Source organism: Lissotriton vulgaris, chromosome 10 (genome assembly GCF_964263255.1).
Source record: "Lissotriton vulgaris chromosome 10, aLisVul1.2, whole genome shotgun sequence".
NCBI classification, from domain to species: Eukaryota; Metazoa; Chordata; class Amphibia; order Caudata; family Salamandridae; genus Lissotriton; species Lissotriton vulgaris.
In genome coordinates, this window is record NC_141698.1 from 157999227 (window position 1) to 158022636 (window position 23410).

General features: G+C 43.3%; 1 protein-coding gene across 2 annotated transcripts in view; it reads left to right on the forward strand.

Annotated features, from left to right (window-relative positions):
• The window catches only part of RAC1 (Rac family small GTPase 1), an 81933-nt gene that overhangs the window by 56508 nt on the left and 2015 nt on the right, over positions 1-23410 (forward strand). Inside the window, exons 3-6 of one of the 2 annotated variants that reach the window (XM_086940752.1) lie at positions 1010-1127; positions 2216-2251; positions 2640-2702; positions 18142-18301. In XM_086940752.1, coding sequence (XP_086796878.1) covers positions 1010-1127; positions 2216-2251; positions 2640-2702; positions 18142-18301 — 377 coding nt within the window. The remainder of the gene's footprint in view (positions 1-1009; positions 1128-2215; positions 2252-2639; positions 2703-18141; positions 18302-23410) is intronic. The other variant, XM_086940751.1, reaches the window with a different exon arrangement.

Here is a 23410-nt window from a genome sequence, read left to right on the forward strand (position 1 = left end):
TTAGCATTTACTTATCTGCTTTAGTCATACTTTCTGACGCATCAGTTTTGTAAGGGTTAAGAAGTAACCAGTGTGTCCAAAGACCTGGATTTGCTATTGCGCCTCCACATCCTGTAATTGTGAAATAATGACTAACATTCAAAGAATGTCTCCTGCCGACGCACTTGTCATTGTGTGTCTGCCTGCCTAACAGCGGTCTGGCATAGAGACTGCCTTAGCTTGTTGCTAGGCTCATGTAACCAAAAAAAATTACTCAAATGTACATGCATAAAGGGCCTTTAGGTCAGCTCTCTTCATCCATTAATCCGATCACCTGTCATTCACATTTTTCCTCCACCTGCCAAAGTGTCCAGCTTGACAGTGGGTCTCTTGCACCATGAGAACATTTTTCCCGCTCACATGGTTGCAAGTCCACCATAAAAGAAGTGCTTTCTAGTGTGGCAGGCTAATACTTTACTTTGCCAGTGCCTTTTTTTCATTCTTTACAATTCTTTATTTGTTTTTACCTCTGTGGTTACGTTACGCTAATTGAAGGCCAGTTGTACACTTCCTTTGCATCAGTAGGTATTCTATTTCCTGCTGTAAGTATCCCACCCTGCAAGAAGAACCTGTTCTTTTCTATCAAAATAAGATATAGTGATTGCTTTTTTAAAAACTTAATATACATTTTTATTGTTAGCGAATGACCGACATATTCAGATAGTGACTTGTTTCTTTTACTATTTTGTGGCTTATGAAATAGAAAAATAAACCATAACCATTGCACCAGGTTGCCCAAGACTACATCTGTTAGTTTTACCAATGCTCGTTTTCTTTGTACAGCCTGTTTAACTCTTTGATTGTTTAGTTTACCCCAATTTGTTTGTTTTGGTGATTAGCTTTGTTTACCCCAAGGCGTTTGTGGTAATTGGCTAACTATGTTTTACACAAACCCGTGCGAACAATTTAACATGCGCCTCGTGTCACATTTCTCATTTGCTTAAACCTCACCCTTTTTCCTATTCTACAGATTCGACAACTATTCTGCCAATGTAATGGTTGATGGAAAACCTGTCAACTTGGGGTTGTGGGATACAGCCGGACAGGAAGACTATGACAGGCTGCGTCCCTTATCATATCCGCAAACGGTAAATATTACTGTGACCCTACCAGCCTTGTGCAGCTAGATAATGAAGGTTGCTTTGCTCTGGGGCTTGGATATTTAGGCTTTCCGCCTTTTGGTCACCACTGCACATTTGTCCTTCCCTTTGAACATCCGCCTGAGAACTATTTGCATTTTTACAGGCCCACCACGACGCATCTAAACCTGGCTCTAAAAAGGATAGCCCCTTTGAAAAGCGATTTAAAGATGGTAATTGTTTTCAGTTTATGACGTGAGCATGTACCTGAGCACAAGAGGTGCATCACTATAAACTGATGCAGTGCAGGATGGCGCGATCTGCTGTGATGTCACGTTATCGTCTTTCTGCTTTAGTTATGATGGGACCTTTAAAAATGCACCTAGTTCTTCTGGGGGTGAACTTCTTTCATATGGCTATACTTTAGGTTTCTTGTATCCTTTGAATGGCAATAACAGAACTGTTGAATGTAGTCACATTTGTTTCATAATTTGGGTTTGCATAGTGACAATTAAAATGATGAAAATATCACCATGTTTTATGGTCATTTTTTGCCTCCCCTAAAGCACGAGGTGTAAACAAAATGCTGAGGGAGTTTATGGGGGTGACGTTAATTTTCATGAATGCAAGTCGAAAAGTTCCTCAGGAGTAGTTCAAATGTTGACTTGGCATTTAAGTGCATTTACACTCAGACATTGTCCTTCTCAGTATAACAGCTGAAGTTGTTGCCACTTACCTGCTTCCTTAGAGCTGCTTCTACGTGGTCACATGACTGGTGCACTAGCAGAAACCACTCATGGTCCTCCTAATCCTGAGCTTTCCTCTAAGCACAGAATGTCAGACTTCTAAACCTAGGTCTGAACGTTTTGAAATTGGTTTCACCGGAAATTTGTTGTTTCAGACCAATTTTACATGTGGGCTTTGCACTGATTTTTCAAAGGATTAAATGCTGTGCGCCTAAGACTATGCCCTCATTAAAGATGCATACTGGGCAACTCGGTGTTAAGTGATTAATCATAAAATCTACCACGATATGGGTGAAAATGAGCAACTTTAATCTTCAGATTCCATTTGATTAAAAAAATATTTTTTGTTAGGACATAAATCACAGCTCCTCAGGTGCATCCATCTCGGTGAGTGAGTTGATCCAAGTTAATACCCTGTTGCTTGCTAGGTGCAAACTGCTAACTCGAATTTGGATCCTCCATTTCTTGTGGTTGCTTTGTGTGTCTAGGGTGCCGGAAAGTAATTGCAAAAAATGTGCTTTATTGCCTTGCATGCAAAATAAATGCTCTCAATAGCTGCCTGGTTAAAACCTCCATTTTATTTAAGTGGAGACACGCGGGGTAAAATGCGCGCTGAAAATTTTGCACCTAATTCTGTTAAATCATTCTTTCCTCGTTGCTCGATTTCTTTAATTGACCTGGTGATTTTGATTCTTCGAAATTGTGGCATAGGGCATGAAAATATTGCTACAGCATCCATATTAAGTATATTTTTGGGTGTTTTTTTTTTTAACAGGATGTGTTCTTAATTTGCTTCTCGCTTGTGAGCCCTGCATCGTTTGAAAACGTTCGAGCGAAGGTGAGTATTTCATTTCGCAAACCTCTCCACCCGATGTGGTAGTTCTTGGGTTGAGTGGTTCAATGTTTAATGTACTAAAAGGATGCATAGATTTACTACATAATTGGGGACCTGTAGATGCTTAATTTTTAAACTTTGGTACGTTACATGGCATAAAAATATTTTTGGGGGAAAATAAATTTTGTACTACTGTATATTTGGTTATGTGCCTTTATGCCGTTTCCTTTAGTTCAGATTTTTATTTTTAAAGCATATATTATGCAATTCTAATAAACATATGGAATCGGGAAGATCGGTTTAATAAACAATTGAACACCTTACAGCAATTGGCAATCTGGATAAATAAGTTACAAAAGAAATTAATCGCATAAGTACCTTGTACATTAGGGAAGAATAGCAATGGAAGCGGGCGAGTTGGACCACTTCCGGGAAGAAGCAGGATTTTCAAAATGAAAATGTTCAGTACGAAAAGTATAAGCACTTAAAGTAAATAAAGCAGCAGTTGGCAGAGTCCGGTAGTGTGCTGACAGGCCATACAGTAGGTCAGTTGGTCAAGACCTTTTCAAAGGAGCTGCAAGTGATCTGACCACTGATACATTACAGAGGTCTAAGAACCTCTCCGGGAATATGGACAGTGTTTCTAGTGGACTTATTATAATGTACATGGGGACTTCCTTGGCCAAGTGAAGTGTACTTATTAATGCCTTATCATTCAGGCCGCACCTTGGGTACACAGCTAAACGAACACGCACGTCACGCAGTGCGGAGGATTACTGGGGCGTGTTTCTCTTTATCTGATTCTGGGAAGTAGGCTTTACTGGCAGGGCTGAACGGGGAACCCGGAAGTGCTGATGGGACTGCTTCTACTCAAGACCGGGTCTTAAAATACATTCGTAAACGTATGCAAAAACTTGATGTTCACCAAGAGGAAATCTCAAGTTTGGGTTGCTCGAACTTTGAGCTTACTTTTTGGTATTTAAACTTTTTTTTTTCTTCATACTTGCACAAGTATTTATTATTGTGCTGGTGGTACTACTCAAATGAATGTGCAGTACATTCTGCTTTAACTCGTTACACTGCGTGAAAACTCTTAACATTACTTTAGACTGCAAGTTGAAAACGTGTTGCCGTATCTAAACCATGTTCAGCATATGAAACAAAGGTGTGTGTGTATATATATATATATATATAATACCAGTAAATACACAAATTAGTGATTATAAAAATTAACTGTTGAACAATGCCTGGAGCTCCAAAAAGGGAAATAAAGGACCAAAGTGCATCAAGTGCCACTGGATACCGCCACAATTGCAAAAGTACCCATCAGTTTTCGATAGGTTCCGCCTTATTGGTTATCTCCTACGTTTCCAACGCTAAAAATGTGCCGAGATATAGTGGGAAAACAAATAGCTACTATTGTTGGTATGATTCGGTCGACATGTTTCTGCAGACTGTGGACCCACCTGGGTGCCCTGCTGCTTTCTTCAGGACCACATCTCTACTGCTTGTGCCCCCAAACTGGAGGTGTATTTAAAATATATTATATAGAAAGAATTTTACTTTAAATTTCTTGCAAATGAACCAGTCTCTTGACCGGTATTGGTCCGCCTTACTAGAAGAAAAAAATTGGAGACAACAGGCAAAGACAACATTTAAAACACAAAATAATTTTTCAGGCCAGAAACACATAATTCGAGCACAATATGGGTATGTTAACTACATATCCCTGTTGATGTTGTATTGTTTACATCTCGGGTTCCTATTTAGGCCAACCCCGGCTTACCTTATAGGTAGGAGGCACTCGCTACGCCTCACCTGGCTGCGGCTCAGGTAGTTGAAGCACCACGCTATAAATGATAAACACACACACATAAAACATAGTCACACCATATATAGTGTTGGTCACATAGAATTGACAACGTTATGTTATTGGTTCATTAGATGTTGAAACTAGGGTGTGATAGTCTCTTGCGATCTCACATGTGTAGAATCAAGTACAAGCTATGGGAATGCACAGAAAATTTCACATAGAAAAACCATTCTGACTAAAATACCAGAATGGTACCGCTGTCATTCTTGTGTCTGTAAATCATGTTTCGCGTGCCCACTTATTTGTGGCCCATATACAGACTCCAGTAAGGGAGGCCTTCTAACGCCTAATTCATAACTGGCATCTTTATTAGGTGCTCTCAGATCTTAACTGGGAGGACAAATGGCCTCTCTGGTCGCCCCTTGTAATAGCGTTACTCCATGATTTAGCCTTCATGCCCCGAATCAAACATGGCTACGTTAGTACATTTTTGGCAGGACAAGCATAACAATGGCACCTCCGTGGCATCTAGGGTCACCTCTAATACTAATGTAACCCCATTTTTAGAGTTCATGTCCCGGTTCGAGCACAGCTTCGTCTGGAAGTTGTGCCAATACAGACGTAACCTAGGAAGCCAGTGTGGTGAGCGGCATAGTGCGTATAACTGCGGGGCATGTGAATAATCAGCAGCGCAGTGTGCTAGCATATTTACCGCTCAGAGCCTTAATTAACAAACACGCGCTCACCTCTCCGTCTGTGAGATCCGTGAAGGATCAGCAGCGCCGTATGCTAGCATATTTACCGCTTGACGCCTCTATTTACATACACGCGCACTCACTTCTCCGTCAGTACTCCAGGCGTCCTCTGTGCCGTCTCGGGGAGGTACTGCGGCAGAGGTGAGCGCCATCTTTGTATGCTCCTTCGATGACGTAAACCCGCTCGCTGTGGTGCGGGGCACGTGATACCACAGCCTAGTGGGAAATGTAGTACATCTACGGAACTCAATAGCCTCGTGCTTCTGTATTAACCAGGTTTTTCATTATTATGTGGCGTCAAACATTCATGGGGACACCTTGCAACGCACATATGTTTCAGAGAGCATGGCGATCTAACTATCACCGTGCATCATGTTTCCAAACCTTGCGATGACAACGCAGCCTCCTGGGACTGTTAGTTGAAGGAAACCCCTTTATTAAAAGTCAAACTTAAAGACATGATAAAGGTAGTCTTTTATGTTGTCATGTGAACACTACATAGGTCTGTCGAGCTCTGTCATACCGCTAACGCACCCAGTTTTCAATGTTATTAACCATACCTCCTCTTGTTATACAGTGTCATAGTTTGGTGGAGACACTGAAGAAATGGGATGTATAAAGAATGTGATGGTCTCTATGGTCCTCATCCGTCACCCTTTCAGTCATCTCAACCACTAAACACATCCTACTGGGAGTCGTGTGATCGTACCAATTTCTTTCTCAAAAAGCGTTTGTAAGATGTCCAATTGCTAGTCATAGTAGGGGAAATGATGTATATAGTATGTATCTTAAGTCGAAACACTAATGTGTGTTACAAGGGTACACTTTGTTATTATAGTACAGTTATCGACCAGAAAGACTCAACCCCCTCCTTACAAGGGTGTATATAACCTAGTAGGACCCTGTGTGGTATTGTCCTAGCTGAGAGTACATCTGAGGGCGATGGCACTAGAGCCACGTTGAGATGACAATCCACTGTGTTTCTCCTGGTGCATTGATCCCAAAGTGTGTATACTATGGTATATACAGATATAGAAAAGTGTTTCCAAACATAGAGACATCCAGGGGATGTCTTCGTTCAAACCAGCCTTATCAGTATTGAATTTGTAAACCCACTTCTGTTCCTTTTTAAAGAGATATTTCCTGGTAAATATAGGGCGTTTCCAAAGTCCAAACGTGATAGGATGAAGCCTTGGATCATGATCCTTCTGGCATTAAAGGGTAGGAGGGGGTAATTTTTTTAATGGGCCTAAGTAGTCCTAGGCAGGTGGCTGATAGTTTTGCTGCCTGGTATTTTAAATCGAGGGACTTGTCCAGCCAAATTGATTGTGTCCTCGGGGGAGGGGGGGGTCCCAAACAGATGGGCCAGAGGTGGTCGATGTTGGGGTGGAGGCCTAGTAGCATTAGCTCTGTTTTGTCTCAGTTTAATTTGAGACAGGAGGATGTCATCCAAAAGGTCACAGCCTCCAGGCAGTCCCGAAGGTTGTTGAGCGGGTTGAGGCTGATTCAGGGCCACCACTATCGAAGTATCGTCTGCATAGGTGATTATTTTTAACCCGAATGGGCGGACGATCTCAGCACGGGCGCTCATGTACGCATTGAAGAGCGTAGGGCTCAGGGAAGAGCCCTGTGGCACGCCGCAGTCAATGGGTTTGCTGGCGGAGGCAGTGTCGCCTTCAAAGACTTAAAAAGATCGCTCCTTCAGGAAGGATTTGATCCAAGAAAGTGCTGATAAGGAGACTCCTAGATTGGTAAGTCGCTGCAGTATTATGCTGTATGATGTTTACAGTGTCAAAGGCGGCACTGAGGTCCAGCCGGATTATAGCTGCAGTGCCTCCCTGATCTGTGATCTTCCTTGCCTCATCTATCACATTGATAAGGGCAGTCTCGGTGCCATGCGTGGGTCGAAAACCTGTTTGGGTGGAGTGGAGCAGCTGGTGGGTCTCCAGAAACTCAGTCAGGGTCTTGTTGATGTGTTTTTCCAGGATCTTACTGAGCCAAGGCAGCAGAGATATAGGTCGATAGTTTCCTGGAATGTTGGGGTCTAGATTGGGTTTTTTGAGGAGCGCTCTGACCATAGCCCGTTTCCAGGGCAGCGGGACAAATCCAGTGGCTAGTGAGGTGTTGAGTAGATCGAAGATGGGTGGGGAGAATGTGTGGAGTGGCTGCCAGCAGGGAACGTGGAGGAGCTGGATCTTTGGGGGATCCGGATTTCACGAAATGCATTATGGATTGTAGTGAAGGTAGATCCAGTGGGGGAAAGTTGGCGAGTGTTACTGAGGTGTGTGGTTGTGATTCGGAGGGAGTGGTTATTGAAGTTGGGGCTTGAGTGTGCAGGAAGGAGTAAATGGTTTGTATTTTATTATGGAAGAATTCTGCCAGGTCGTTAGCGGGCTTGGGGATTGAGGGGTGTTTGATGTTTTTCAGTAGGTTTGAGAAGGGATTTTGCGATTTTGTAGTTTTTCCTTGGGTTTGGATGCAGGTGCGTTTAGCTTGCTCTCATAGAAAGCTGCTTGCGTTGTTCTGATTTCATTTTTATAGGTGTTTATTGCGGCTCTATACGCCGCTTTCCTGGTCAGGGAGTAGTTTAGACGGCAGTGTCTCGAGTTTTTTGCATTGGTGTTTCTTTTCTCGTAAATCCTGGGAGTACCATGGGGCGCTCTTAGTTGAACGCTTTGGTTTTATTATAGTGATAGGGAGAACGGAGTCTAAGATGTTTAAAATCCAATTATTGAAGTTTTCATGGGCAGTGGAAGGATCAGCATTGCAGGGTGGTTTGTGGAAGTCTAGAGCTGATGTCCACTCTGCGTTCTTTCCGGGTGGCTATATTTGATGCTTGATAGGGGGCTGAGCGATCCCAAGAGACAGGAATTAAAAAATGGTCAGCCCAAGGAAGGGGCAGAGGGTTTCCCGCCAGAAGACCTGGGCTGTTGGTGAAGATGGGGTCCAGGAGATGACCTTTAGTGTGGGTAGGTTTTTGCACAAATTGTTGCAGCTGTAGTGCGGCAAGAATGGAGATAATTTCTGAAGCATAATTATCTGAGGGGTTGTCCAAGTGGAAATTAAAATTTCCAGGAGGGTAAAGTTAGAGGAGCTGCACACTCGATCAGCTATGGAGGATGACAGGGAGTCCAGGAACTGTCCCTGGGTTCCAGGAGGACTGTGTATAAGTATTCCTGACATAGTGCTTGTGGAGGAGAACTCTAGAACAAATAAGACTTTCGCAGTTGGAAATTGGATGGGGGAGCTGCGGCAGCTATAGCAATCTTTGTAGATGATTGCTAGGCCGCCTCCTCTTCCACATGTGCCGTCTTCACGCACAATTTGGTATCCTTTGGGTAGGGCCTGGACGATGTCGGGGTCTAACTCGATGGAGCCAAGTTTCCTTTAGAAACAGGGCGTCGGGGCTATGTTCTTCTAGTAATAATGAGATCTCGGTGGTGTTTTAGGAGGGATCTACAGTTTAGAAGAAGGATACTTTGCAGAGTAATTTTAGTTGAAGGAACGGTGGAGAGCTGGAATCCGCACTGGGGGCAGGTTGAATTTTGGTATGGTGGATTATAGAAGGTAGGGCAAAGTAATGGGGTTTTAGCTCTAAGTCTGCAATGAGTCAGAGTTGTATCTTCTGACTGGGATGGAGGAAGGGCCAGGGGTTGTGGCCCCTTGCCCCGGTCTGCCGCGGACTAAAGCGTTTCCTGTAGCCATCTGGCTCACCTAAAGATTCTTGTCTATTTCAGATTGTCCATATAATCAAGGACATTATTCCTTTAAGTAATTAACCATCTGAATTTAATAGTTCCTTTAAAACTCAAATCCACTGTCCTATACCTACTGCTAAAGAAACCTTGCCTGGATAAAAGTACTTCTTGTCCTTTCAGTGTAGTTTCGGTATATGATCTGAGAACAATTATGACTAACTGTTAGACCTTTTAGCTGTGTTAGACAGTTGACCATCTTCTCCAGTGGTTTTTTGCTTGCTTCTCCAGTGGTTTTATGACTGCTTAGTCCAGAAGAAAGTTTTGCAGTGCAAGAATCTTTCATCTGATCAGAACCAAGCAGCCCAACCTAGGTCTTTTACGCACTCCAAAACCAGTTTGGCATTTCTGCAAGAGCCCTCCCTATCTCTCTTGGCTTTTATGCTATAAGAATTTAATATGGCAGTCTCCCTGTATGCCAGTGACAAAAAGCCTATTAACATTAAAGATCTGATTCTTGAATGGATACCTACCTTTAATGCTCCTTCGGCTGTAAAATGATGAAGGTGCATAAACCTTTTAACTTAAATACCTCCATGTCTGAGCTCTTTACCAGGAGTTTTTTTATTTAAGCTTTTTAGTTGATTGCCTAACTTATTGTGCTGTTGTCCTGCACCTATGCTGATGGCAAGAAAGCTTGTGATGCTGCTAGGTTCTGACGTCTCTCCAGTGGATCACAGCAACACTAGGTACTTGTTCTTACCATCTCAGGATTCTAATGTGTTCACCAGTCATCCCGTGAACCAAAAATTTGAGTCAGTCATTGCCTTTGTCCTGACGCACCTGAGCCTAAGCAACCCTGTTCCTCAGCTCCCTTCCCAAAAAGTTTGGACAGCTCACAACCGATCTAGAAAGCAATGGTTAGAAGGCATTTCAGTAAAAGGAATTTGATTAATTTATAATGGAGACCATCAAACTGCTTGCAGCTTCGGAATTACCAGTCATATGGTTAATTTAGCTATTTCACATATCTTAACTTTTAATTCTGTAACTATGCAGGAAGGTGTGGTCACCCAAAAGTGCTTGTGTGTTAACCATCAAAATTAAGGTTCACCGATCACCATATTGGGACGTCAATATTCTTGTTATTTCGGTGGCACAGCAGACGAGCCGGAATTGGGGCACTTTTCGAACCTGTTATGAATATTGCCCTAGAATATATTTCGTTCTCTTTGCAAAGTTGTGCAAGACAGCAGTTGTCACTTGATGACCTATGGAAGAAAGATGACACTGGTAAAGGAAGTTCTTAGAATGTCAGTTTCCTCTGCTAATGGAATTTTCAGTCTATGCCTAAAAGCAAACTGTTCAGAGGACCAAGTCCATATTTTACTCATGACAGATGCTCATTGAAGACCCATTGCGGCTCATTGAAATACCATGTTGCGTTGGATGATCAAACCATTTTGGACTTATTCCAAAACCGTTCACACCGTTCTTAGGCTGGGGAAATAGAAACTGCACAAGTAGGTAGGTACATTTTGGAGAGCATGATCCCTTTAAGAACATGAAGGTCCTCGTAGTCAAGAATGCTTGAGTCCTAATACACAGGAATTTCTACCTTCACATTTAGGTAACCGCTCAAACCTTGTTTTTCCTGCCTGATGTTTGGGGTTCAAGTGTGGGAACAAGAGAAGACTTCCTACCTATAGGTATCAAATTGTGTGTCCTTATGGGGCCCTTTCTTGGGTTCTGCGGCAATCTGGCTACTGTGCAGAATTGGATCAGTATTATTTGCCGAAAGTGTCCCAGGACAGCCAATACTATTGCCCTCCAAGTAAATACCCAATTTACTTTAGGTATTTGTTTTCTAAGGATGAATCAAGATGTTTAGAGACTGGAGCACAGCATGACACTATATAAAACATACAGTACAATCCTCTCCAGTCAGATATATAATCTGCTCGGAATTTAGGACATCTATAATTAAAATGAAAAGGTGCAATTATATTAGGTGGAAAAAATTTCACACAAACAGAAGATTGTAGCACCCTTTTGGGGCGGATATTCAACCAGAATAGTTAAGTAGGTAAACGGCCTAGACAATGTCTTAAAACAGCATTGTACCCTATGACCAGTGGTATTGTGTGGAGCAGTGTTTGTAAACCACATTAGAGCCGATAAAGTTGATGTACCTAAGAGATACTCAGTGTAGAGAGTTTATGTAGGTCTCCTCTCGGCTGCACTACTCTCTGGTACTGGGTGCAAACTGAAAAATTTAGTGATTTGAGATGAAAGCTAGAAATGGTCAAAACGACTTTTGATCTAAATCCTACCATCCAAACAAGGTTCCTTTCCAATTAAAGTTAAAGGGCAATCAATGCATTCATTGTCATGAGTGTCCTGGGAATCTGTTTCCAGTTGGAGTACAGCCTGTGTGAAAATCAGTTAAGGATCCATATAGTTTCCAGTTCTTCCAAAAGAAACCAATGTAATAATCAGAGGCACCCTCTCTGACGCCCCCAAACACCATACCCCGTCCAACTGGGTGTGTCACAGTGGATCTCCGTATTGGGGGCCTACATTTCTGAGGGGCTGGTTGAAGTAGATGTTGCAGTGGTGGTCACTCAAAGCTTAGAGGCCAGCTACTAGTCCAACCTGGGAACTGAAAACTATGGGGTGAGGGGGAGAACTGCTGGTTCAAAGTTTTAAAAAGTAGCATCAGCAAGACCAACTACTGCCAGCAGGTCAAAAACCCACGCCAGTGGTATAAAAGTTCAAAACCTGATAGTCTCGGTGGAGTTGCAATGAAGGCATTTTCTTTACCGGGCAAGAGGACTGCATTACTCGCAAACCAGCCCAACCTAGCAGTATGCTGGGAGGAAAAGGTGTGGCAAAGCCATCTTGCTCTTAAAGCACTTTCCTACATCTTGCGACAGTACATTTTATCATTTAGGGGGATGGGGGTGGCAAGAGGGCTCATTGCCTACAAGCCATCTCAAACATGTGCCTTGGCCACAGCTCTCCACTTTCCTAGAACTGGTCTCCCAACCAATCTACAGCCTTTTTGGACACTGCCCCGAGTCCATTCTTTTCTCTCCTTTCTCTCACATGACTTTTTCTCTGTTGTGCCTCGTTCTCTCACTTTGCCTTTGCTGTGCCTTTTTCTCAAACTATGCCTTTGATTTGCCGCATTTCTCACGCTCTTTTGTTTTGTGCCTTTTTTCTTTGTGCCTCCATCTTTTCCCCGGCCACCCTAAACTCCTTCTGTGCTTTTTTCTCCTCCCACCTCCTTATCTTCTCTCCTGTGTCTTCCTAGTTTTCTTCCTGCCTCACCTTAGCTCAGACTCCCACATCACCAGCTCATAGCCTCACCTCACCCTTCACCACACCTGGTCAGAAGAACACCCTCACATGCATGCTCCTAAACACACACTTTCTCAAAAAACACACTATCGAAATTCGGGACCTCCTCAATAGCATACCGGACCTTCTCTTAAAGAAAACCTGGGTTAATCCCAGCCTTAAGTCCTGACATCGCCGTGGCCGCCTCAGCAGATACAAAATTGCATGCCTGGACTGCCTACAAAACCTGGAGACTGTCTCGCCATCCTCTACAAAACGCCCTCAAATGCACAACCACCACTGACTCGGACAACCCTTTCATGGATTTCTTACACTTCAACCTGGAAACAACACAACCTTAAATGGCCTCATAACCAACAGATCACCTGACCTATGAGGCAGCTTCAGCAACCTCATCTCAGACTTCATTGCCCCCTCACCATCAACTCCCACGAACTTCCTTCTGCTCGGCGACTTCCACTTGGAAGCTCCTTCCGACCAATGCCCACTGACCTCAAGAGTCTACACAAAATAGGAATTTTCCCAGCTTGTCACGGATCCTATTCACAACGCAGGACACATTTTAGACGCGATCTTCGCATCTGACAACTGCATCCGCTACTGCTCCGCCTCTCCACTCACATGGACCGTCCACTACATTATCCATTTCCATATTTCAAAAACTCATGCCAAAGCTCCCAACAACACCAACCAACCGACCCAGCTGGAACTGGAGTAGAATAATGGAATCAGACGTGCGTTACACTTGAAGGAAACCAACCAGACACCACCAACAACCTATCCAAGGACATTTCCAACTTCAACCAATGGACTTCCACCTACGTCGACGCTCTCGCTCTCATCGGAACTCAATTGCAAAGTAAAGGAATTACATAACCAACCAGGATGCCAATGACTGATAAACCTACAAGGCCATCCTCTATTTACTATCGTCAAGGAATTCACCACCCCAGACGCCTCAGCCAAATAATCACCCCCTCCAAGGAACTGTCATTCAAATTACTTCAACAAAAGCGATTAGATTTACAATAACTTCGGAAAACAACCGAACCCAGAGAACATCATCGGCAAACTGCACACCTACCACTTGAGCCGCCTTCTAACCAACTGGAGAACACTCGCTGAGGAAGACACCACCTTAATTATGAAGACCGTCCCCTCCGAGGCACCCTCAAACCCATTTCCATGCCATATTTACAACCTAGGAGGACCCGGTATCAGTAATTTCCTCACCAACATCAAACCCTCCCTCAGGTCTGCAGCTTTGCAGAGGAGTGGAAGCCATGCTGCAGTCACAGCCCTCCTGAAAACCATTTGGCAGAACCCAACTAACTTAGCAACTTCAGACACTTCTCCCTACTTCCTTGCCGGGCAAAGGTTCTGGAGAAAGCCATCGGCAAGCAACTCTTCATCCTCCTGAATCACCACAATCTTCTCAACTGCTTCCAATCCAGATTCTGCAGCAGTCACAGCACAGTTGGGATTTATCACCACCAGAAATGTGCTTCTCCCACCACCTGTGCTACGGCCTTGTGGTGTTAGACTGTCGATACATTAACCAATGCAAAATGCACTACTGAAACTTTTCTTTTGTATTCTTGCCCTGCTATGTTCCAGGTGGTGGTAATAAAATATACCTGAATGAAGTCCAGCAACATTTATTCGCAAGTCTTTCCTGAAAACCGCAATATGCACCAGTTACCATTAAATAACCTCAAACGTTGGGTTCTCTCAACTCTCCTCCTTAAGCTTGTCCGTAAGTCCCAAGGTTTTTATATGTCCCTACATTAAATATTGTGCAAAGTAAGGATCATGTTCAGTGACTGAAAAAAGCCATCCGCTGGCTGTCTTCATAGAAGGGTTTCACATATGCAATAGGAATCAAATTATTTTAAATAAAAATGGTCTAAGTGGGACAATCAAAGAAGACATTAGGGAATGTATTTTCATTAAATTTCTAATATAAATTGGGCTCCTGAAATTATTTTTTAAAACTTTCCATTGTCAAAAATAGTTGCATTATTGCTTTACTGCTTGGCTCTTTAATTTTCAATTTATAGACCTTGGGGGCAAGCGTTCCAGATGGCCTCAGGGTTATCCGTGTCAAATTTCTACTAATCACACTTGCACTTCTATTTCCTTGGACTTCGATATCCGTTTACAAAACAGATTCTGTGCACTACAGAGTGTGATCGGAATAGATTTACTCAAGCCGGCCTGTCCTCATTTAATGGTATTCCTCCGACCACTCCCCACCTCAATGCTATTTAATGGTATTAGTTTAAATATTCCAAAAATATATTCATAGCTTAAACCACTTGAGTGGCTGTTGAATCATATTTTTTTATATGATTCTTTTACAGTAAACCTGGTAAAACTCCACTGCTTAGTGTGGACTTCCTATGTTATTCTGACCTACCCAGTACATGAAATTCAGGCAGAGGTATGGTTGGTCTTAACATAGTTTAATGTTTTGGATTTATTTTCTCTAGTAAGAATTCCCTAAATGTGATTGGTGGTGATTTTAATGCCAAAGTATTTATTAGATTTGTGTATGCTTGGTAACTACACATCGATTCCAGTGCCTAGTGCAAACGCAGATATTAAGCGTGAAATATTAGGTAATTATTTAATGGCTCGTGACCGGACTATGTACATTAAAAACTGCAATTTCATTTTAAATATTTTTTTGTGATTTTCTGGATGCAAATTTTGGGGACCATAATCCACTTGGAATGGAATTTCTGTCTCCTGAGTTACCTATCTATACACCTACAGACTATACTAATAAACCAGTTCTACAACATAATGGTCTGCAATTAGAATGGCAGCTCCTTAATCCATCTATTTATTTTAAACCATGAAAATCAAACCTCCGTACTTTCATGGTCTGCCTTTCAGACACTGTTAATGCTGTTCGAAGCTTGATTCTTTTATCATTCTCTGCCATTGCATTAAGAAAGCGCTTTGAAATCCATGAGCCATTTCCTCTGTAACCTCCCCGTGCTGGTTCGATGCAGCTTGCTCTTCCGCCAGTTGGCACTTGCATGAGGCAGTGGCTAGAAAACCAAGTAACAGAGAAGAGGTCATAGTCTTCCGCATGCACTATAAGCCCAATCTGAAAGAGAAGAAAGGAGTTCTAAAACTTGCATTGGGAACGACTCGCCGAGGCAGTGGAAAAGGCAAACTAGGTTTTTTGACAGATGGCCAATTCCATTAGAAATAGTGATGGTTTCTTAGCCATACTAAGTACCCGCATCACTGGCACAATTGTGATTACATTTTCAATTAATCTATAGTTCTAAATATGGTCCGCTTTCTAGTGCCTTTCACAGTAAATTATTCAAGTGGTCTCCTTTTACGAGAATTGGACCTGAATACTACTCTACGTAGCTGTTTTGCTTAGTAACTTGAAGGTGAGGTTTGGACTAAATAGGAGCTAACAACCATTTGATTTGAAAAAGAGGAGTTAAATTGCGCTGTTTAATAACCCTACTTTTATTTTATACTTAAATAATACATGTTTGTTAAAGAGTATTATCAATGTACCCATGGTTAAGGGAACTCCCATTCCTGTGTTTTGATGCGCTCATATTGGTCTGCACCCCAAGGGCCTAACTAAGGAAGCAGTTGGTACATTTCATTTATTTTTATGACCAGCTTAGCTTTGTCCACTAACTTCAAATCACAGCTACGCTCCTGCGGATCCAGTAGACCCAGCCTTTGTACTTTTAACCCGGAGAACAACACATTTAGTAATGGTTCATGCTTTTCCATATTTGGGGGTACATTTAGATGCTTCCTTGAAGGTACAATATCTTTGCGGCATCAGAAAGGTATCCAGTCTGGGGGCCGTACAAATATTGCCCTCAATGTTAGGAAGGAAACCTATTGCCCCTATGCTTGAAATTTCTAAGCTTCAGTTTATACTAATCACAACATAGGGACAGGAGTTAGGAGTGATGCCAATTCTTCACAAACTTGAGAATTATATTAAATTTGGACTTCTAATGGTATGGATATCTATCTGGCTGAACCCTCATGCAACCCTTAATGACTATCTGTGATAAAGGGTACACTATCCCTTAGATGTCATACGTAAAATCTAGGTTAGTAAATTTGGTTCACCCATCTTTGCTTGAGAACCCAATGCCACGCGTGGAGGTAGACTGGGTAAAAGACATTTTAAGAATATCTGGGTCGTAACAAAGAATAAACTTATTTGAAAAAGGCAACTGGCTGGCACTAATGTTAGTGTTAACGAGGCATTGAGATCTTAACGCTGATTGCAGGTAACTGCAGAGTGTGTTAACTTTCTAGATTCAGGTCTGGCATTATTCGAGCATATGGTTTCCTTCTTTTGGAATACTTAGCCACAATATTTGCACATGCCCGTGTGATGGCCTTTTCAACCAGGCATTGCTGGGCCTAAGTTTCTTTTTTTGTTTAAACACAAATTTCATACAACTTTTTATTACCTATGCTGAGAGTAATTCCAAAACGTGTTGTCGCCTTGTGCGTTTTACAGAAGCTCACTAATCCATTTATATGGCTTGCTGTTATATGATTTTTTAAACATGCAGTTCACTATCGAAATTCAGTGATTTTAATTGGCTTTCAAATGTTCTCTGCCTGTACTTTTTATGTGATTTTCAAACTAAGTAAACTTTCTTGATTGATTTGAAAGTGGGCGGATTATGACCCCCTACATTTACAGAATAGGTCATGAGAGGTTTGCTCCTGAGTTCAAGGCAGGCAAGAATCCTTGCAGTTTAGGTACTATAGTGGTGATCTTCAATTGTTGCTTGATGATGCTGGCCAGATGTGCTGTAGGAGCTTCCTGGATCCTTGACAGCCATGAAAAAGGAAACTAGCATGCTGTCCTGTCCATAATCGGATGGGCAGCCTGAAGACAAAATCAAAGTTGTATGCTGGCATACAGTGGCCCTCGTACACACACTAAGATCTAACAATAAAAACAAACAACATCATATCCAGCCAGGTGAGCATATCTTTCACCAAAGCAAGCCAGGCTAAACATGTGAAAAGGTGTGCCTGCAGAAAGCTATTTTGTTTACTCGTTGGTCAAAAACAATGCGATGGGAGTGCTGCTGCTTTAAACATGTATGCAGAAGAGTTCTGTTCTAAAATTTCCTCTCCTTTGCTTTGTCGTATTTGGGTCTGCTATTCCTCTCATGGAGAGATGTTGCCTTATTTAGTTTTTGACGTTCCAGCCACCAAGGACGTGTTGCTTTACCAGCTAACTCATGGGCCTCTGTTCCTGTGCGTACCCCTAGACTCCCGATGTTACATGCTATCTGAATGTCCCCCAATTGTTCTCAGGCTGCTTGATATCAAATATGGTCCTAGCTGGGCAAAGTTAGTAGTACAAAAATCATTGTGAACTCAGTGTGAGCCTTGCACACTCCTGCCACATTTTTTTCCACATGCATAGCATGTCACTTTTCACTTGTTTCCACCTTTGGGAGGGGGGGGGGGGGGGTTAAGTGGTACGGTTTTCTGCTGAATTCCATTCATCAAGCGGTGGTTAGAAGTCAAACTGGGTATAGTTTGAGTGCAGCAACTACATAGTGGTATGTGGTTTTGTGGTAGGTGGACATTGGTTTGTGAGCTGAGGCCCTGTAATTGATGAATATTATTGGGTTCTGGGAATTAATACAGAAAAGTATTCAGTGGGCATTTTTCCTCTGGTGCTGGGTGGATAGTTATGGGTGTCTATTCTAACTGGGCGTAGCATTCATGAGCGTTGTTAAACAATCCACATACGTAATAGTCTATTTTCCCCCCCTCTACAGTGGTATCCTGAAGTGAGACATCATTGTCCCAACACTCCCATCATTTTGGTTGGTACCAAGCTTGATCTAAGAGACGACAAAGACACCATTGAAAAACTCAAAGAAAAGAAGTTAACTCCAATTACCTACCCTCAGGGCCTCGCCATGGCTAAAGAAATAGGTATGACGTTTTATTTTCATTTCTTGCTAACACATTTTCAGAGAATGTGTAACCATTTGCTTCAAATGCACTGTTCTCAAAGTGAACTTCTCTTAAAGTTTACGGCGATCATATAAATGTTTCTGTTCAGGTGTTTTATGGGAGATCAGTCTGCTAACAAAGTGACTTTCGAGTCCCTTTATCTTCTGTCAGTTAAATAGTTCGCTCTAGTCTGAACCTTTATTTTTTTTAAATGTATTAAATTCAAGCCACCTTGCATACCCTCCTCCGCCAAAAAGAGTTGGGAATGAAAGTGACTGGCTCTGCTTTTACCTGCACTTCAGTTAGTTTACATTTTCTCCCTTGATTCTTAAACCACACCATGCAAGGTTTGCGATTTTTCTGGTAACTTTTAAGACCTTGTCCTGTAGCTCAAGGAGTTTTTTTTCTTCCTGTGTTGATTTTGGTAGAAGTTCCATAGGGCTGTTTGGATAATGACTTGTATCTATGCTGTTCTAATGATGGGGTTCTTGATATAGACAGTGCTGCCATTTAGATTGCACCATGAGATGAAATTCCCGTCAAAAGGCCCCATTATGAATTTTAGTGTTATGTAGTTACAGGATTTAACATGCTTAAATAACTTTCTATGAGACAGTGTGTAGCGGGTGGGAGAGAGGGTAAGGGTTGCCAGTTGTCAAGTGCATTACATTTAGGTTTGGTTTCTGATGCTCGAAGCTGTGTATAACTTGTCAGCAATAATCTGCTACTGATCATAACATGGAGCCATGCTGATTTTATCTTGTTCCACACAAATGCCTCGAACTATCAGCATTTTTAGTGCTTGGTTTCTTGCTAATAACCTGGCGGAGCAACCACAAAAAAAAACACAATACTAAGTTGCTGATCTTTTACTGACATTTGATTAACTTCTAACTATTCATTTTCATCCCATTTTAATTACGCTACCCATCTGCCATGCCTTTAGATTGTCCTGTTTAAATTTCATTTTTTGTACTACTTCTGGTCCATTCATTGTATATGGATGTATACAATTTGCCCTGCATCTTGGCAAATCAATAAGCCAAAATGCAGATTTGTTTTTTTTAACACTATTTCTGCAAGATATTTAAGAGGACTCTCATTCCTGTTTTCATTGCTTCAGTACTGTTGCTATGGAGTAAAAAACCTTTTTTGTTTGTAGCCTAAATCTTTTCTAAAAAAAATGTGGTGGAGCCAGAAAGTGTCAATGTAGGTTTATCATAAGGCTCCTGAGGCGAAAAGCCGGGAGTCAGGGCACCCACACACACGTATATACTCTGCTCCAACCCCTGGGTGCCTATTTTAAAACCACGCATTTTGGTGCTTTTACTTCAATTTTAAAATCAGGTATTGTGTTTATACTAGTTTGTCCTCTGAAACTGTGGGTACCTCCTCTCAGCATTCTTGGGAACCGGGGGCCGATTTAGGGCTCTGCTCGGTCTCGGGCAGCTACCCCACGGGCGCAGACTTCGGGCCCCATCTTAGAAGAGGCAGACTTTTAGCGCACTAGTGCTCGGGCCATTGACGGCCCAGACACTATAAAGCGGACCAGGAAACCACACGATCTACCTAAGAACATAGGGCTCCTGAGGCGAAAAGCCGCGTGTCGAGGCACACACACACACACACGTATATACTCTGCTCCAACCCCTGGGTACCTATTTTAAAACCAAGCATTTTCGTGCCTTTACTTTAATTTTAAAATCAGGTATTGTGTTTATACTAGTTTGTCCTCTGAATCTGTGGGTACCTCCTCTCCGCATTCTTGGGAACCGGGGGCCGATTTAGGGCTCTGCTCGGTCTCAGGCAGCTACCCTACGAGCGCAGACTTCAGGCGCCATCGTAGAAGAGGCAGACGTTTAGCGCACTAGTGCTCGGGCGATTGACGGCCCAGACACTATAAAATGATAGTTCACTTCCTGTCCGCGCAGCGGGCGGGCACGCCGGAGGCAAGCCAGTCTGCGCCAGACCGGGCCTAGGGCCAAAAACTCTAACCGCCCCCCCCCAAACACCGCAAGATATACTCCAGGGACAAGCTCTTACAGCAAAGAAAAAAGGTCGGCCCGCTGTGTAATCAGCTTGTGAGGTCTGATAGCCAATTCAGGCAATGTAAGTTGTGTCCTAAAATCACCCGGGTAAAGAGAACTGGTGAACAGGCTTTGAGTCACCTTAGCATGGCACTTAACTGCGGGTCACTACCTAAGTACGCGGTGGAACTTAGCCTTATGATCCAGGATGAGAATCTCGATAAACTGTTCCTAACAGAGACCTGGTTATCGCCCAACGCGGAATTCGACATCGCCAGCGCTCTTCCGGATCGCTTCTTTATTCAATGCCAACATAGGTCGCATGGAAAGGGAGGTGGGCTTGCCATAGTCTATAAAGACAGGTTTACCTGTAGGATTGAAGACAGTTGCATAGCTGACTCAGAAAGTAGCCACTTCATCATTCAAATCACCCCCAACAACTCTCTGACAGGTCTCATTTATCGTCCCCCGGGCTGTATGAAACATTTCACAGGATCTCTCCAGATACCACTATAGCCGCAGCTGCGTCTTCACCTAATTTTATTATCCTAGGAGATCTTAATTTACATTTTGATGACCCCGATGACAAGGTGGCAGCTGACCTCAGGCTCGACCTTTAAATCTTTCGAGCTGATTCTTATAAAGAGGCCACGCACTCCAAAGGGAATCTACTGGACCCAATATTCTCTAATATCCCTCAGTTGGACTCTAGCCCCCTCTTCCTCTCCCATGGTCCGACCATTTTTTAGTCCTGTTCGCATGGAAAACTTGCACCGATCCTCCACGTGTCGCACTACCACGCACCTTAGAGAGGGCTTAGTCTAAGCTATCCTTGGAGAGCCTCACCCAGACACTTGAACAAACAGCTCCCCTGCCGGAGCCAGATCCATTAGTGGCGGATATAAATTTCCGAAGCGGGCTGAATAACTCGCTAGATGTTGTACTACCCAGAAAAAGTTTAACAAAGAAGAGCAGTGTCTTTAAATCACCATGGTACACGATGGAACTCAAATCTTTAAAAAATGTGCAAAAAACTAGAACGCATTTGGCGAAAAGACTGGGCATCCAACAATAAAGCGGCATATCGATCCGCTATGAGGCTTTACAAAGCTGCCCTGAAAAAGGCCAAGGCGGCTTTCTTCGAAGAGAGAATTAAAACTTCTTCGAACTCATCCAGGGAAACCTTCAAAATTGTAAAATAACTCCTCAGGGTACCCTTTCGCGCCCCCCATAGGCAGGAAAGCTCTGAAGCAATATGTAACCAATTAGCTGATTTATTTTTTTTTTTTTACACCAAAATTCAAAAATGTTTAGACTGCCTACCTTAGTGTGGCAATTCCTGATCCTGATGACCACTATGCCCCTATCCCTGGCCCTTTCCTGGATTCCTTTACCCATATCTCCAGGGAAGATTTCTGTAAAGCCCTGTCTTCTATGAAAAGTGGCTCCCCGTCTGATCCCGCGCCTATGTATATTCTCAAGCGTATCTCTGATGCAATCGCCCCTTTAGCAACTGATCTTGTAAATGCCTCCCTTAAACGTGGTGTTATCCCCCCCCAGCTGGAAGCAGGCCAGGGTGAAGGCCCTTCTAAAAAAAAAAGCCAGGTCTTGATTCTTCTGACCTGGCTAACTTCCGCCCAATTTCGTTGTTACCAGGCCTCAGTAAAATCGCGGAAAAAATGGTCAACCAGCAGCTTTCCTCCTTTCTGGAAAACAACAAACTGCTGCGCAAGTCCCAAACGGGCTTTCGCCCGGGTCTAGGCACAGATTCTGCCCTGATAGCTGTGGCAGAAGAGGCGAGATGCATCTTGGATTCATCGGGGATCTGCTGTCGCGATCCTCCTGGATCTAAGTGCAGCTTTCGACACGGTGGACCATGGAATTTTAATTCAGCGCCTCACTAGGTTGGGAGTATCAGGCATGGCCTTGCAATGGCTCGCATCCTTTTTGAGCAATCTATCTTTTCAGATCTGGGAAGGCAGCGCTCGCTCTCTAAATCTATCCCTCTCCAGTGTGGAGTGCCTCAGGGCTCTTCACTGAGCCCTACCCTTTTTACCGTTCATATGGCCCCACTGGAGGACTTGGTTAATCCTTTTGGGATTAAAATAGTCACCTACGTGGACGACACCCAACTAGTCGTCTCGCTATCCCAACAAGAGAAGTGCTCTGAAAATCTATTTACATGCCTTTCGGGAATACATTCCTGGATGCCCAGCTCTCGGCTCAAACTGAATGGAGCAAAAACTGAGTTTATGCTCCTGGGCCATCAACTAACATCCTTACCGAAGTCCATCTGGCCCCCCTGCCTGGGTGATGTTCCCGCTCCGAAAGATGAAATTAAAAGCTTAGGGGTATGGTTCGAGCGGGACCTGACCTTCAGGACGCAAGCAAAGAAAACAGCAGGTATATGCTATGGCCTACTCGGGTCTGTACAAAAGGTTCTTCCACTCTTGCCTTTCCAGTCCAGGAAACTGCTAATCCAGGGGCTAATATTATCGAGACTGGATTACAGCAATGCCCTGCTCTTGGCGGCACCTGAAGCTACCATCAACACGCTCCAACGTGTCCAAAATTCAGCAGCCAGGCTGCTTACCGACTCCTCAATAAGATCTTCGGCCAAGCCGGCACTGAGATCTTTTATTGGTTGCCGATCCGTGAAGGAATAAAATTTAAATCTCTTTGCATAACTCACAAGTCACTTCAGGGGAGGGGTCCCCCCATTCTTAGGAATCTGATCCGCCCCTACAAGTCCCTTCGGACTCTCCGCTCAGACCTCAGAAACTTGGCCACTGTCCCCAGAGTGAGGAAGGCGCGCGCTGGGGGACGCCGGTTCTCGGTTAATGCGGCAATGCTTTGGAATGCCCTTCTTGTCACGATTCGAACCGAACCCAGCTATCTTAAGTTTCGGAAGCTCTTTAAAACATTTCTTTTTCCTAATGCACCCTAATTAACGGTACCCTTCTCAGTTTTGCTCTGTTCTGCAGCGCTGGGACGCTCTCGGGCAGCCATGCGCTTTACAAATCAAATTTCATTTCATTATCATAGTTTTGTAGTGTAGTTG